The sequence below is a fragment of the Prosopis cineraria genome, unplaced genomic scaffold (genome assembly GCF_029017545.1).
Source record: "Prosopis cineraria cultivar Desert tree isolate PC_DT_omini unplaced genomic scaffold, ASM2901754v1 PC12, whole genome shotgun sequence".
Classification (NCBI taxonomy): Eukaryota; Viridiplantae; Streptophyta; class Magnoliopsida; order Fabales; family Fabaceae; genus Prosopis; species Prosopis cineraria.
The window spans coordinates 30,992,912-31,008,040 of NW_026555343.1; the positions used below are offsets into that span (position 1 = coordinate 30,992,912).

Genomic DNA, 15,129 nt, shown 5'->3' on the forward strand with positions numbered 1-15,129 from the left:
CCTTATAGAGGACTAAGAATAGAGCTTAGAAAGTTATTGGGCCATTTTGGACCAAAAATGATAGACTCTAGTAGGGTTGTTTTTTTGGGTGATTTGTCATGGCAGATGGTGCTATATGCTGCAATAGAGGCTTGAAATTTCACAATCTCCAAAATGCGTTTCGGGCAAATAGGAAGAGAAGGGATTGGGAGAGTTTTGAAGGAAGCATTCACAACTCTATTAAGGTTCATCATTTGCAGTTTTTTAGGGTTGTTTAAGGGTACCAATCTCTTAGGTAAGGTTCCTCTTCTCTTTTCCATCCTCGTGTTTTCCTTAAGTTCCATGGGATGGCGAGCTACATCAAAAAAATATTGATAAGTTTCAGTGACCCCTCTAACTTTAATGGAGTCTATGGGTGATAATGAATGTTTTGAATCTTGGGTTTTGATTGTTAGTGACATTTAATGTCTTTTATGAGGATTATAATATTAACCCTAATGCCAAATAAGTTATATTAAGCTTATGAAAGTAGCTAGCAGTGATTGTTGAGCCTAATAGGAGCTAAATAAGTTAATGGAAGTGAGTGTTAGGGTTAGTTTTGATTACTCATGCTTAATGAAGCTATTAGGCCTTAATCGTAATTAATGGTTAATTAATGATAATTAGTCATTGATGATGTTTTCTAGCCATTACTTGTGGAGTATTGTTTTTGCAGCTTACGCTAATGGGAAGCTCCTTCAAAAATCCAAAGTATACCTAAGAGTTGTCATAACCAAGCAATTTAATTTTTACATATGATTGTATTTGCTTAATAAATTTTGATGCCAATATTAATGGCTAAATATGATGTTTAAATCATGAGCTTGTATATTTTCCATGGAATTTGATACTTGAGTAATGATGTTGACATTTGATTGAATTGGGTTGTCTATATGTAGTTATGTGATCATGAGATTGAGATTGTTTGTTTAGGCATGCTGAATGCATTACCATGTGTATAAGTGTTTAATTAGGTGATTAGTAGTCCATTGGATGTGATTTGAGTCTCAAGCAAGGCTAATTGTAGAAGATTAAAGGTTGGGGCACTTAGATGTGCAAATATGCCATAAAAGTGTTTGACATCCATATGTCCAATTTAAAATGATACATTGTATTGAAGTAAAACTTGTGTCATTAGCTAGTTAATCAAATGAATTCCATGTGAACCCTTGGATCACTCAAATTGAACGTTAGATGGAGAATTAACGCATGCTAAAAGTTTGTCTTTGGATCCTATTGTGCAAGCAAGTGAGCCGTCATGAATTGCGTTGTGCACCACGGCATATAACACAAGACTTTACTTATGGTGCATGTGCTTCCTAGATGTGGCAGATGTTCCGAAATGGGTGAAAATGACTGCTTGACCTAATTATAGTCTTTTATACTGTTTGTTTGTTTACCACGCTTCTTTTTTTATTTTAAGAGTCTTTAAACTATTGTTTGATCTCAAACACAATTTTGAAGGGTTTGGTATAAAACTTTTGAAAGGTTTTGTAATTATTTATAACTTTTTTATTTCAGTAATCTTTAAGGGTTAGATAAATCCTAATTACCATTATAGATTGTAGTTTGGTTTTGTTTCAGTAATGGCAAGACAGGCATTATAAAGGGAGCACTGAGGAATTGGAGTGAAGTCACTCCACAAGCCAAAGACATGTGATTTGAAGAGTTCAAGGTTAATTAGTTTCCTTTAGTTGTTTCCTTACCTTATTTTAAACATTGTTATGTGCATTGTTGTTTTTTTTAAAAAAATTGTAATTGCAAGAGCATTATATATGGCTCCTTCAAGATGATAGGCAAGTGAGAAAGCATTGTCATAGCAAAGGGTCACGGAGTATAAGATATGCAATGGCCAAGTTTAGATATAAAGAGGACAAAGAGTTATGGATACATGAAGATATTAACAAAGAACTAAAGCGAAAGTGGCAAGATCCAAAGTAGAATTCATTAAGTAAACAAAATGGCAAAAATAGAAACTTTAATCTTGGTGCCTCACTCCAAATTGTTGGTTTTGTCTTTGCATCAGAGTACCCAAAAAGGATGGTAATTTGTTTAAAGAAATGAATTTCAAATTATCTAAAATAATTCTCTTTTATATGTTTAAATTGATCTGTTTGTAGAATAATGACTTGAATAAGGGAGCCTACTAGTTTTGAACTCTTTAGGAAAATGAAATATTATAAGAAAAAATTTGTTAGGATCTCTAAGAAAGTTAAAAATATTGTTGTAAGTGCTTGAATATGTGACATATTTATATATAAAGTGTTGTGAAAAGAAAAATAAAGTTGAGGTTTGACCATTGATTGAATATATGGCTTTTTTTTGGAAGAATTTCATAAAAGAAAGGAAGGAATAAGCTCAAGCATGTCAAAAGAAGGGATATCTTGAAAGTGACATCTCATCTATCTTGGATAACCAGTTGTTTCCGTCAGTTGTTGGTGGAAAGAATAAAAAAGGATGCATATTTGGACTTAGGAAGTAGAGTTCCAACTATATCTATGTTGAATGATGCAGTAATGACACAACTTGAACAATTTAATTCCCTATCTAAGTATGAGAAGATGTAGGAAATAATCTCTAAGTTGGTTGAAGAGTTGAAATAAAACAAGGAAGCTATGCATATAGTTGTTGAGCACCTTGGAATCAATCTTTTTGTTAATGCTCCTTCTGAAGACCCCCTAGCCAATGATTCTAGACATGGTCAAGCATATGATGTAGGTGACTCTCCTAACAGCAATTATTTGGATGAGGATTTGGAAGATAATATATGATTATGTTTGTTATAGTTATGTGTATGTGGAAATATGTTAGTTGACAACTATTTGATACTTGTTATTTTGTTATGTGTTTTATGCATGAAGATATATGTTATTTTGTTATAGGTTCATGTATCAAACTATGTTGATTTTAATTGAAAATATGGTTGACAATTTATTGGTTATTGTTAATTTGATTTTGTGTAAGATAGCAAGTTTTATCATGAGAAAATTGTAGTAAAAAAAAATAATAGTAGAAAAAAATGCATGGCATTAGTGACAGGTTTAGAGACACATCTATATCCATTTCTCATATTCTTCAAATTTAGAGATGATCAAAAGTCATTTCAAAATACACTATTTAGAGACGAATATTTTTCCGTTTCTAATATAAATAACTAGAAACAGATTTTTATCTGTTCAGAGACAAATTTTAAAAAGTCTGTAATTTGCTATTTTTTTTGTAATGTTTGTTTAAATTTTTTAAAAAAATATTTTTTAAAAAAACATATTTATAATTATTTTAAGAAGCTATTTTAAAGAGATGAGAGAGCATTTTAAAGAGGTAAGATATGCAAATATATTATCAAATTTTAAAAGAATATAATAATAAATCATTTTTATAAAATGGAAATCAATGAAAATATCATAAAATTTAAAAATAAATAACTAATAATCACTTATTTTTATTATTGTAACCAAACATAAAGTAATTTCTTTTTTTATAAAATCTCTACAAAATAATTTTTTTATAAAATCTCTAAATCATTTAAAAATCACTTATTTTTTAATCTCAAATAAATAGGAATATGAAGAATAACGCTATCATTGAAGGCCCAATAATAAGAGAAAGAGTTAAAAGGCTGAATGATATATTAGGAATCCATTCTCCACATCCACAACATTGGAAGTCCCAAAACAATGATACGATATGCACATGGAGTAAGTAAATGGGGCTCATTCTTACCTAAACTAAAACAACCTCAAATGGATACATGAAGAGCCCGAGGAGAGAGGAAGAGAATGCATGAATAGTACTTGGAGTGCAATTTTGGACTAATTTAAGGAGCAAGAAAATGCATCTATAACTCCTTTTTGTCAATTTGTGCATCAGAATTCAATGCCCTTGCATGTATACATCATACAGTTGTGTATTGTACTGCTATGAATATGAATGTACGGTACGCACACATGAATGAAATACTGATTTGCTCCATATAAAACTACTACCAAACGGCTAGTAGAGTAAAATGGTCAATGATGTTTCTGCTGGAAGAAAACATAAAAACCTCATAATATTTGTACTTCACATATATATATGATTCACATGTCAAAGACACCTCATTGATCAGCAAAATGGCTCTTATTCGCTGATCAAATCCAAAAACATTAACATACAAACCTATAATTACTTCACAACAATGAGAATGTTTTTTCGTCTTCACTATAGTTTGGACTTGGACTTGCTCTTGGGGCAGGAAGAAACTGCATTGCACGAACCACATATCAATGTCAAGGCCAAAAAATTGAAAATGAAATGCTCCCAACTTAAATCTCAACAAATTAATTACAAGACCATCACAAAGTCCCCCTCTCCAATAGTATGTGGAGGGAAAATATATATTCAAAAACTTGAGTTCAATTTTGCGAGTAAATTCCTATTTATTTCATCCTATAACTCAATTACAAGGTGAAAGTTTAACATTGATAATTCAAGGAGCAAACTCAAGTATTAAGGAAACATTTTGATTCTGACTTGGTAGATGCTAGAAGATCCGCCAAGTGACAAAAAATTGATCAACAAACAAGAAGGTTGACAGAAATGCATTATTAGACTAGAATAAAGAAAAAGGCATTGAACAGTATATCGAAGTAAGGATAAGGAGCAAAATAAATGTTTTGAAACTTCCTTCATGCTCATAAAAGCTGCAGAACAAAAATTAAAGCACAATTCTAGTGTTCAATAAGGGAATAGATTTAGCTCAACGTAATTCTGATTCGTTTTACAATATGCAAAAGAATGATTGAAATTTCAGGCACATTGAACAGATTGAGTGCAAATTTATTCTCACACATTAGGGGAAAGAACAAGACAAGTTAGCACAAGGAAAACACCTCACTCACCAAATAAAATATTAAAAACATCTAAAATCATATAATTTCATAGGTGAAATCTCAATCATGAATTTTGCTCAGACTAAAACCCATGTGAAAACAGCAAGGTAGCGAAATTGCACCATGGAAAATGACGAAGATTTATTTTAGTCATAAAGAAGCCAATATGCTCAATGATAAGGAACAAGCCAGCTCTAACTTAGCTTAGGATGGTCTATTATGCCTTCATATCTTACATATAAATTAAAATATCATCAATGAGCTTTGTATTTTATTCTTTTACTTCCTCCAATTCTGTTACAAGATCTTACCTAGCTATAAGTTATTAATACTAGAGTTTTAGATAATTAAATGAAACATTTGAATTATTTCCAAAAATACCCTTGCTATTTCACTTTTGGCATAACTAACATATTTAATTTGATTGTTGGTTAAAAAAACATATTTAATTTGATTAAAAGTATTTTCCAAAAGCTATAAAAAGTTTTAAAAAATTGAATTCACTTTACTGAGTAATTAAATTCCTATTTCTATCCTCTAACTCATATTTGGTGAAAGCTTCACATTAATAATCCAAGGAACAAAATCAAACATAAGGGAAACGTTATGATTCTTACCTGGTAGATGCCAGAAGATCTATCAAGCCACAGAAATTGATCAACAAAAAAGGCATTAAACAGCGTGTCAAGATAAGGACAAGGAGAAAAATAAATATTTTGAAACTTTCTTCATGCTAATCAAAGTTGGAGAACAAAAATTAAAGGGATGATAAAATTTTTAATCAATCAAATTTGTCTTAATTATCAATTTGATTTCTCAACTTTAATTTTCATTTATTTAGTCCCTTAGGTTTTTTTTTTAAATTATCATTGTATTAGTCTTTTACATTTTAAAACACAAATTTACTCTTTGTGAAAACATTAACCAAATCTAAGAACAACAATAAGGCTCAACCCAACAGACCTAAGCCCAAGATGATAACACATGGACCCGAGGGCAGATCCTGCTAGCACTTAGAATCCATCTGATTGTATTCATTTATTACTGTTCATTGTTCATCGTATATAAGCTCTAGGGTTATCGGTATCTTCTTTATACAGGGAATAATAAACCTTGTGCTAAGTGCGTCGTTAATTACACTTTCCTTTCTGGTGTGTACTTATCTCAAATTAATTTAATGTGTAAGGTATTTTAATAACTTGATTTGTATATGAAACCAAATGAAAACAAGTTAACTATCAAATTAGTTTAATTTTTATTAATCTAGTCTGTTACACTACATTTTGTTCTTTTATTTTTTAAAACATTTGAGTCTTTTTTCTATCTAAATAATTACATTTTTTTATTTTGTTAACCATGTCAGCAGAGTTTTACATTATTACCTTCTATTTACACAATAAAAATCAAATCAATAATTAAGACAACATGATGGACAAAATTCATGAAAATTAAACTTGAAAAAACAAAATTGATAATAAGGCAAATTTGAAGTACTAAAAATTTCATCATCCCAAAATTAATGCACAATTCTGGTGTTCAAAAGGGGCAGTTTTAGCTCAACAGAATTTTGATCCACTTTACAACATGCAAAAAAAAAAAATATATATATATATATATGATTGAAATTTCAGGCACAATGAATAGAATGAGCACAAATTTATTCTCACGCGTTAGGGGAAAGAGCAAGACAAGTTAGCACAAGGACAAAACCTTAGTCAGGTCACGAAACAGAATATTCAAAAACATGCTAACTAACAAAATCATAAAATTTCAGCAGTAATTTACAAACTCTCAATGCCAAGTCATTTTTAAACAATCCTAAGTCATTTTTAGACTAACAACCCTGTCAAAACAGAGCAAGGCAACAAAATTACACCATAAAAAATGAAGAAGATTTATTTATTAGTCATAGAGGAGCCAATATGTATGCTCATACAAAAGATGATAATGAACGAACTAGCTTGAGCTCTTGTGTTTTGCTCTTTTACTTCCTCCAATCCTATTTACAAACCTATAAGTTGTTTTCTTTTTCTTGGGCCTGAAAATGCACTTACCTACAAGTTGATAATACTAGAGTTTTACAGAATTATATGAAGCATTTGAATAATCTTCAAAAATGCCTTTGTTTATTTCACTTTTTGTTTAACTAACAGATTTAATTTGTTTAAAGGTAATTTTTAAAAGTTGTAAAAAGTTTTCAAACGTAAATAGCTTCATCAATTTCACAAAAGTCTCACACACTATAAATGAACAACAATTTATTTTATTCCAAAAACAACCTATTTTATAATCACACAAATCACTTTAGAATTTATTATCAGGTCTATATGAAAATTATATAGGACAATTTGGTGACCAAGAATATATTATCCTCACAAATAAAATGTAAATACAGGCTCAATCAAAAAATAGAAAAATAAAACAAAGCGGATAGCAACAGTACACTCTTATGAAAAAAAAGATTATATATCTGTTTCCAACAAATATATATATATATATATATATTGTACATGGATTGTTGGTATAATTTACAATAGTTATTATACATGTTAAAGTACAGTACTGTATAAAAATATATGTAGAGAAATAATAAATAATATATATTGTATTTAAAATATAAAAGAATTGGACAAAATTTGGAAAAAGGCATCCTTTTTTTTCAATAGGGTGTAAATATTGAAATAATAAATACAATATTGTAAAACAAAATTAGTACTTTGATTTGGCATATTATTTTTTTTATCAAGAGTGATTTTAAAATAATAGTAGTGAAGGTGAGCTTATAATTAAAAAGCAAAGAAGGAAGGGATACCTGCAAAGAGATATCAAAGAAACTGTATGTATGGGAGGCGCTTTTGTTTGCTCTTGCGTATAAATTTCAGTTGCAAGGGATGACAGATGATGTCATCATGAGATTTGTTGGATTCAGTTGGTTGGAAGATACCTTCATTTTTCTGTTTCTTTGTTGGAGGGAGTCGTTCTTCATCCGAGTCCGACTCTAGGCTATATGTCACGTGCAGTCCACATGCTTTCATTGGAACTTCCTCTATATCACCACCATCATCATTCCGATATTTCACATAGAATTCACATGAAATCTTGGCAACATTACCATTTTTAGCACCAAATGAATTGCTTTCCAATTCCATGGTCCATAGAAAAACATGATCCGAAATCATTTCTTCATAATCACTCCGAACACCCTTATATTTATTTCAGAATTTGTGGTCATCATCATAAGACATAACACAAAAAATGTCACCCATACGTGAGCCATACTGATAAGGAATAACGCAACTAAAAATTTTTCAGGGTGATTGTTTGAGATTGTAACTCCACCTATGTTTATAGCCGGTCTTAAGCCCTTGTAAAGGAAGAGGGTTGTGTTAGGCCATCAATAGCTAATGTAAAACTTTGTTGAATCTATCATGAACATGGACAATAGACATTATAATGTTAATGCTAGGTCGTTGCCCGTAAGTAACGCGCTGCATGGCTCGAGTACAGTGATAAGTGAGTTAGAGCTGCTGCATCGGCGCCCGAATGTAGTGTTAAATGAGCAAGGGCTACCGCATCATTTTGGATGCACACGGCTAAAAAAGTTAGTCTATGAGAGCAAAATTAGATTTGGTACTTGGAATGTTGGGACATTGAATTGTAAATCTGTAGAGGTTGTAGGGGTTATTATTTAAAGGAAAATCAATATCCTTTGCCTGCAAGAAACAAAATGGCGTGGAGAAGAAGCTAAGGATATTCAAGGTTTCAAACTTTGGTATACAGGAAAAGTAAGTGCACGCAATGGAGTAGGCATCATTATAGATAAGGAGTGAAAGAAGAACGTTGTAGAAGTTAGCAGAATTGGAGACAGAATTATTTCCTTAAAAATGATAATTGGACGTAAGACTGTTAATATTGTTAGCGCTTATGCGCCGCAAGTCAGGACAGAAGCCAGTCTTAAGGAATTATTTTTGGAGGATCTGGAGGGGTTGATTCGACACATACCCAGAGTGAAAAGATTTTTATTGGAGAAGACTTTAATGGGCATGTCGGGAGGGAAGCTAGTTAGTATGCGATGGTGCATGGTGGTTTTGATTTTAATTTTTCATTGGCGTATGATTTTAAGATTGCCAACACTTGTTTCAAGAAAAGAGATGAGCATCTCATCACTTACAAAAGTGGAGCCTCAAGGTCACAGATTGATTTTCTTTTGGTTAGAAACACAGATAGAAGACTTTGTAAAAATTGCAAGGTGATCCCCAGAGATGCTGTAATGACACAACATAGGGTCCTAGTCCTTGATACGTGTATTATGAGTAAAATCCAAAAATGTCGATAAGTAGTAGCACCAAGGATTAGGTGGTGGCAATTAAAAGATGAGAAGTAAGATATTTTCAAGCGAAATCTTTTAGATAAAGGAATTTGAAAATCTCAGGGAAGTGCTAATATCATATGGGAGGATATGGCTAAAAAGATACGGGAGGTTGCAAAAGTAATTTTGGGAGAATCAAAAGGTTCTGGTCTAAGAGATAAGGAGTCTTGATAGTGGAATAATAGTGTACAGGACAAAATCAATAAGAAGAACTGTTTTAAAGCCATACATTCGTGTAACAATGAGGAAAATTGGGAAAGGTACCGTATGGCTAAGAAGGAAACTAAGAGAGCTATGGGTGAAGCTCATTCTAAAGCTTTTGAAGAATTTTATAAGAGTCTTGAGATGAAGGAAGGAGAGTGAAATATTTATAAGATTGCCAAGAGTAGGGAAAGAAAATCAAAAGATCTAGAACAAGTAAGGTGTATTAAGGATGAAGAGGGAAGAATTTTAGTTACAGATGATGAAATTAAAAATAGATAGGAGATTTAATTTTCTAAACTTTTTAATGATGGAAAGAGTTCATCTAGTAACTTGAAGGATTTAGTAATTGGTGAAGGAGAATAAAATTTTTCATTCTATCGAATAATACATGATAAGAAGGCAAAGGAAGCTCTTAAGAAAATGACAAATGGTAGAGCCAACGGACCTGATTGTATATCTATCAAAGCGTGGAAATGTTTAGGTGAAGAAGGGGTGAGATGGTCAACTAAGTTATTTAATGTGATTTTATGGTCCAAGAAAATGCCTGATGAGTGGAGAAGAAGTACATTAATTCCTATTTATAAATATAAAGGAGATATTCAGAATTGTACTAACTATAGAGGGATTAAACTCATAAGTCACACAATGAAATTATGGGAGAAAGTAATTGAGCACAGGTTGAGATTGGAGACAAGTATTTCTGAGAATCAGTTTGGTTTTATGCTAAGTAGATCAACTACAGAGGCGATTTATCTACTAAGGGGATTAATGGAAAAGTATCGTTGTAAAGATAAAGATCTATACATGTATTGATTTGGAAAAAGCTTATGACCATATACCAAGAGAAGTGCTTTGGAAAGCGTTGGAAAAAAAGAGAAACAGATTGCTTATATTAAAGCCATACAAGATATGTATGAGGGGGTAAAAACTAATATAAGAACGCCTAGTGGTCAAACAAAGGATTTTCCTATAAAGATTGGACTACATCAGGGATCATCTCTGAGTTCTTATTTGTCTAACTTGATCTTAAATGTTTTGATGGAACATATTCAAGGGGAAATTCCAAAATGTATGCTTTTCGCGGATGATATAGTTCTTATAGCAGAGACAAGAGAAGAGGTTAATTGCAAACTTGAGTTATGGAGGAGGACATTAGAGTCGAAAGGTTTTCATCTGAGTAGAAGTAAGACAGAATATTTATATTGTAAATTTGGTAAAGGACTATTCGACAATAATTTGGAAGTGAAACTGAGAGATCAAATTATACCTCAAGTGAAAAAGTTTAGATATTTGGGAGCCATTATTCAAAATAATAGCGAAATCAGTGGAGATATTTCACATAGAATTCAAGCTGGGTGGTTTAATTGGAGAAAAGCTAAAGGAGTTATTTGCGACTGTAAGGTGCCTAATAAACTTAAAGGAAAGTTTTATCGCACTGCTATCAGACTGACAATGTTATATAGTAGTGAATGCTGGGCTCTAACGGGACAGCAAGAGCATAAAGTGGGAGTAGCAAAGATGAGAATGTTACGATGGATGTGTGAACATACACGTAAAGATAAAATTCGAAATGAGCATGTACGCAAAAAAGTGAGGGTGGCACCTATTGAGGAAAAAATGGTAGAAAATTGGTTGAGATGGTTTGGGCATGTACAAAGAAGACCAAGGGAGGCACCAGTGAGAAGAGTGGAACATATAACTTTGAGTCCGATTAAAAGAGGTAGAGGAAGGTCTAAGAGAACACTCTTGGAAGTTGTTGAATGCGATCTCTTAATTAATAATATTCCTAAAAGCTTGATAAATGATAGAGCACAATGGCATCTTGCAATCCATTTAGCTGACCCCACCTAGTGGGATAAAGGCTTGTTGTTGTTGTTGTTGTTGTTGTTGTTGTATTGTTTGAGATTGCAATTGAATTCGATAGCATTGGAAGATTCTCTGCCTTATGTAAATTTCATCCACTTTGCAACTCCACTTCCTGGGTAACAAGCTTCACCACCATTCAACAAATACTTATCCTCATCCTCATCCATACATGTTAAAGTTAAAGAAGAAAGAGTTAGTTTCTCAATAAAGCAAACCAAACGCTCATTCAACTTTATACAATTCGTGAAATCAAAGTAACACGGATTCTGAACTAGAGGGTCATTAGAATATACAGCCTCCAATGAAGTGCATTCTCTGGCATCTAATACTTCAAGCAAGGGAGGAAGTCTATGTATAGACTTAAGCCTCTTGCATCTATACAATGATATGGTTTTCAAGCTTGTTAATCCCTTAATATTGTCAGGGATTTCCGACAAGTAACTCCAATTAACCAAACGTAGTTCTTTTAAATTAGGCCAAGCATAAAAAAGGGAGTGCATCTCCCTTGTGTTAATTTCCTGCCAGAAATATTGTATGGAAAATACCTCAAGATTTGTCAAGCCACATAGCTCTCTTATTGGAAGGCTACTTAAACTTCCACCATCATCAATATAAAGCCCTGTGAGTTCCTTAAAACCTTCGGATGGTAGAAAATGCAATCCTTTGACTTCACGGCATTTGAATAAACATATGTTTTCCAATTTCTTTGATGACAAACAGAATTTCTTGAGGTTCTTGCAATGTGAAACACCAAGGTAAGAGAGAGATTCTAAATGAGTCTCACTTTCAAGACTCTCTAATTTCCCACAACCAAAGACAACTAATAAAATAAGAGATTGGAGAGATAAAATGGATGGATGAACACTATGTAAACTTTCACACTCCGTGAGAACTAACTCTTCAAGATTACGTGCCCTAGAGAAATTAGGTAGCTCCATCAATTGTTCGGACTAACTCAAATCTAATCTCTTTAAATTCACAAGATCCTGTGACAATGGAAATGAAAAGATTTTACACATAAAAGCCTAATAATTTAATTAAATTGAAGAGAGAGACACACACATCAATTAGTGTATATATAAAGTACCTGCACTCCATCCCAAAGCTTTTTAATATTGCTGTGTCCCATGCGTAGTACAACAAGGTTCTCAAAACAATAGCCTTCTAATGGCAAAGATCCAATGGATATAGATCCCAATGAAAATACCTTAATTTATTAGGAAAGCCAAGATCAAAAGGAAGCCCTGAATTATTTGCATCATAGTACCGAAACCTAGGACAAAAAATTGAGAATTCTTAAATTTTTCATCTTTGGAAGGTTTCAGGGCTCAATCATAAATGTCTTATTCTATCCCAATCCAATATGATGCCTTCAATTTTATCAGTTCCCTGAAAAACAAAATAAAAATAATATTAATTATTTAAAAAAGTTATCCCAAAAAATAAAAATAAAAATAAAAATGATATATATTTCACTTACCATGTTACTTTCTAATACATCACAAATTTCATCTGCATCTTTTAATTGGCTACGTAATGCAGGATGTTTCATACATTCCACATGAACTATTTGCTCAACCATTTCCTATATCAAATCATGCATTACAATTCCACTATACTGATTTGCTTTTATGAGAGCTTTATCCATGACATTTTTAATTCCACTAACTATTGTGAAACCACAAGCTTGAGTAATGTGATTTTTGCATTCTTCAGTGAAAAAAATGCAATTTCTAAAAATATTTCTTGATCCATGACATCTAATCCATCATAACTAACTTTCAATATATTTTGAATTTCTAGATAGAGACATTGTCTGAGTTTCTCAAGCTCACTCTCCCAGTATGCCTTATCCCTAAAATGAAAATAGGAACCCAAAACTTCTAAAGCTAGAGGAATGCCTTTAGCATAGGCAAATATCATTTCTGATAGCTTTTCATATCCTGTATTGGGGTGAGTTTGCTTGAAGGCATGTAAACTAAAAAGTTTAGTGATTCTTCAAAATTCATCATGAATCTCTACACTCCTAAAAACATGATTATCTCTACTTGTTATAATTACTCTACTGCCAGGTCCCAAGTAAGGTTGTTGTCCAGCTAGATCTTTTAATTGCTTTGAATTGGACACATCATCAAGCACAATCAAGACTTTTTTCCGCGACAGCCTTCTCCTTGCATCGTTCATATTTATGGGGAGGTCTTCATCTTGGTCTAATAGCTTAGCAAGAAGCTTTTGACGTAAATAATTCAAACCATTGATCCTTGTTGATTCCTCTCTCACATTTTCTATGAAGCAACAGCTTTCAAATTGAGAAGAGAATTTGTCAAATGTAGCTCGAGCCAGGGTTGTTTTGCCTATCCCACCAACACTCCAAATACCAAGAACTTGAACTTCTTGTGATGTAGTTTTCATTAATGATTCAACACTGGTGAGATTTTGATCGAATCCAACAATCTGGGATTTTGGCACATCTGCGTTGTTATCTTCCAATTTTATTAGGACACCTTGGACTATTGCATCAATGAGCTGTAATTCATTTCTGGCATATTAAAAATAAAATATAACAAAATAAAATATAACAAAATTACAACCTACTCATGATATAAGAATAATAAATGCATAGACATAATTTGGTATTACCATATTCTAAATCATTTTGGGGATAACTAAGAAAGGGCTTTAGAAACTCTATAAAATGATGTATTGAATAGTTAAAACTTACTGAAATTTTGATGAATGATGACCAGATAAGGCTGTGGTTTTCTTCAAGACAGATCTCCACATTTTCAACTTGTCCATGTTATCCTTGAACCTCTGTCCATGATCATTAAATGATTTTGCATAAGTGCCTTTTTGATGCCTGACATCTGTTGGATCTACATCGTAAAAAATTGGAATCACAATCTGTTGATTCCCTGCCTTTCATTCCATGATTTTGACAAGCTCTTGCAAGCACCACTTTGAAGAAGCATAATCTTTTGAGAATATGACCAACGCAATCTTTGATCCTTCTATGGCTCCCTCAAGTGCCAAGGATATTTCATCCCCTCTCTCAAGCCTGTCATCCACATAGACATCCATCTGCTTTCCACGCAACGCCGTTGTCAAATTGTTGAGAAAACCAAATCTGATGTCTGAACCTCTAAATCTGATGAAAATTTCATATTTCACTTGGGAAGAAGAAGCAGAAGTAGAAGCAGACGCACCCATTGCTGAAGCACCAAAAACAAAAAACAAAGTTTTAAAGGTTGTTGACTTTTTCTTAGCGACAAAAAAGAAAGAATAGCATTGAAGTTGATAGAGAACAAAGGAGAAAGATCAGATAAATACCTTGGTGGAAGTGACTAAATCAAATCAAAGGTTGAAGACTTGAAGCTGATTTGGAGAGTTTGCTTATCCTGGGAATTAGATCGACACAACAAAAAAAAAGTCTGAGTATTGAGCCTTTGTTCAAATTGCAGTTAACAGGGAAATTTTCAGGAAGTAGAAAAATGAGCCTATGAGCCTTGACTAGTGAGGCATTGTTTTCATTACGAGTTAAAACTGCCGGTGGACAAGAAATTTCCACGAAATAATGAAAAACTTTTGTCCCCATCTCTTTCTGACTACAAGTCAACATCAATTTTTTGCTAGGTTTTTTACTTTTCTTGTTTAAAGTAATTAAAATTTTTTAAAAAGTCTTGAAAATTCTTTAAATACGAATGTTCTTTTGGAAACGTTTTGCTGAAGAATCCTTGGACTAATTTAATTTCAGTTAAAATCTTTAAAATTTTAAAATTTTATACATATGTGGTGGACTAA

General features: G+C 32.4%; 2 protein-coding genes across 2 annotated transcripts in view; both read right to left on the reverse strand.

Annotated features, from left to right (window-relative positions):
• LOC129287862 (TMV resistance protein N-like) overlaps positions 1-14,788 on the reverse strand; it is a 51,356-nt gene extending 36,568 nt beyond the window's left edge. Inside the window, exons 1-3 of the mRNA XM_054924116.1 lie at positions 14,659-14,788; positions 14,051-14,540; positions 12,416-12,717 (exon numbers count right to left, since the gene is read on the reverse strand). Of these exons, the coding sequence (XP_054780091.1) occupies positions 12,416-12,457 (42 nt within the window). The 5' untranslated portion in view covers positions 12,458-12,717; positions 14,051-14,540; positions 14,659-14,788. The remainder of the gene's footprint in view (positions 1-12,415; positions 12,718-14,050; positions 14,541-14,658) is intronic.
• LOC129289244 (TMV resistance protein N-like) lies at positions 13,327-14,538 on the reverse strand. Its single transcript, XM_054926035.1, has 3 exons — positions 14,320-14,538; positions 14,051-14,247; positions 13,327-13,867 (listed from the first exon to the last, which is right to left on the reverse strand). The coding sequence occupies exons 1-3, from the start codon at positions 14,536-14,538 to the stop codon at positions 13,327-13,329; spliced, it is 957 nt and encodes a 318-aa protein (XP_054782010.1).
• Positions 14,789-15,129: the final 341 nt, after the last annotated feature.

What these genes read in the sequence shown, in the direction of transcription:
- LOC129289244 (XM_054926035.1), bottom strand. Translation starts at nt 14,538, where the DNA reads ATGGGTGCGTCTGCTTCTACTTCTGCTTCTTCTTCCCAAGTGAAATAT. An exon ending in AAGGATCAAAGATTGCGTTG is followed by an intron (nt 14,248 to 14,319) that starts GTCATATTCTCA and finishes ATGGAATGAAAG; the next exon opens with GCAGGGAATCAACAGATTGT. An exon ending in CATCATTCATCAAAATTTCA is followed by an intron (nt 13,868 to 14,050) that starts GTAAGTTTTAAC and finishes TTAATATGCCAG; the next exon opens with AAATGAATTACAGCTCATTG.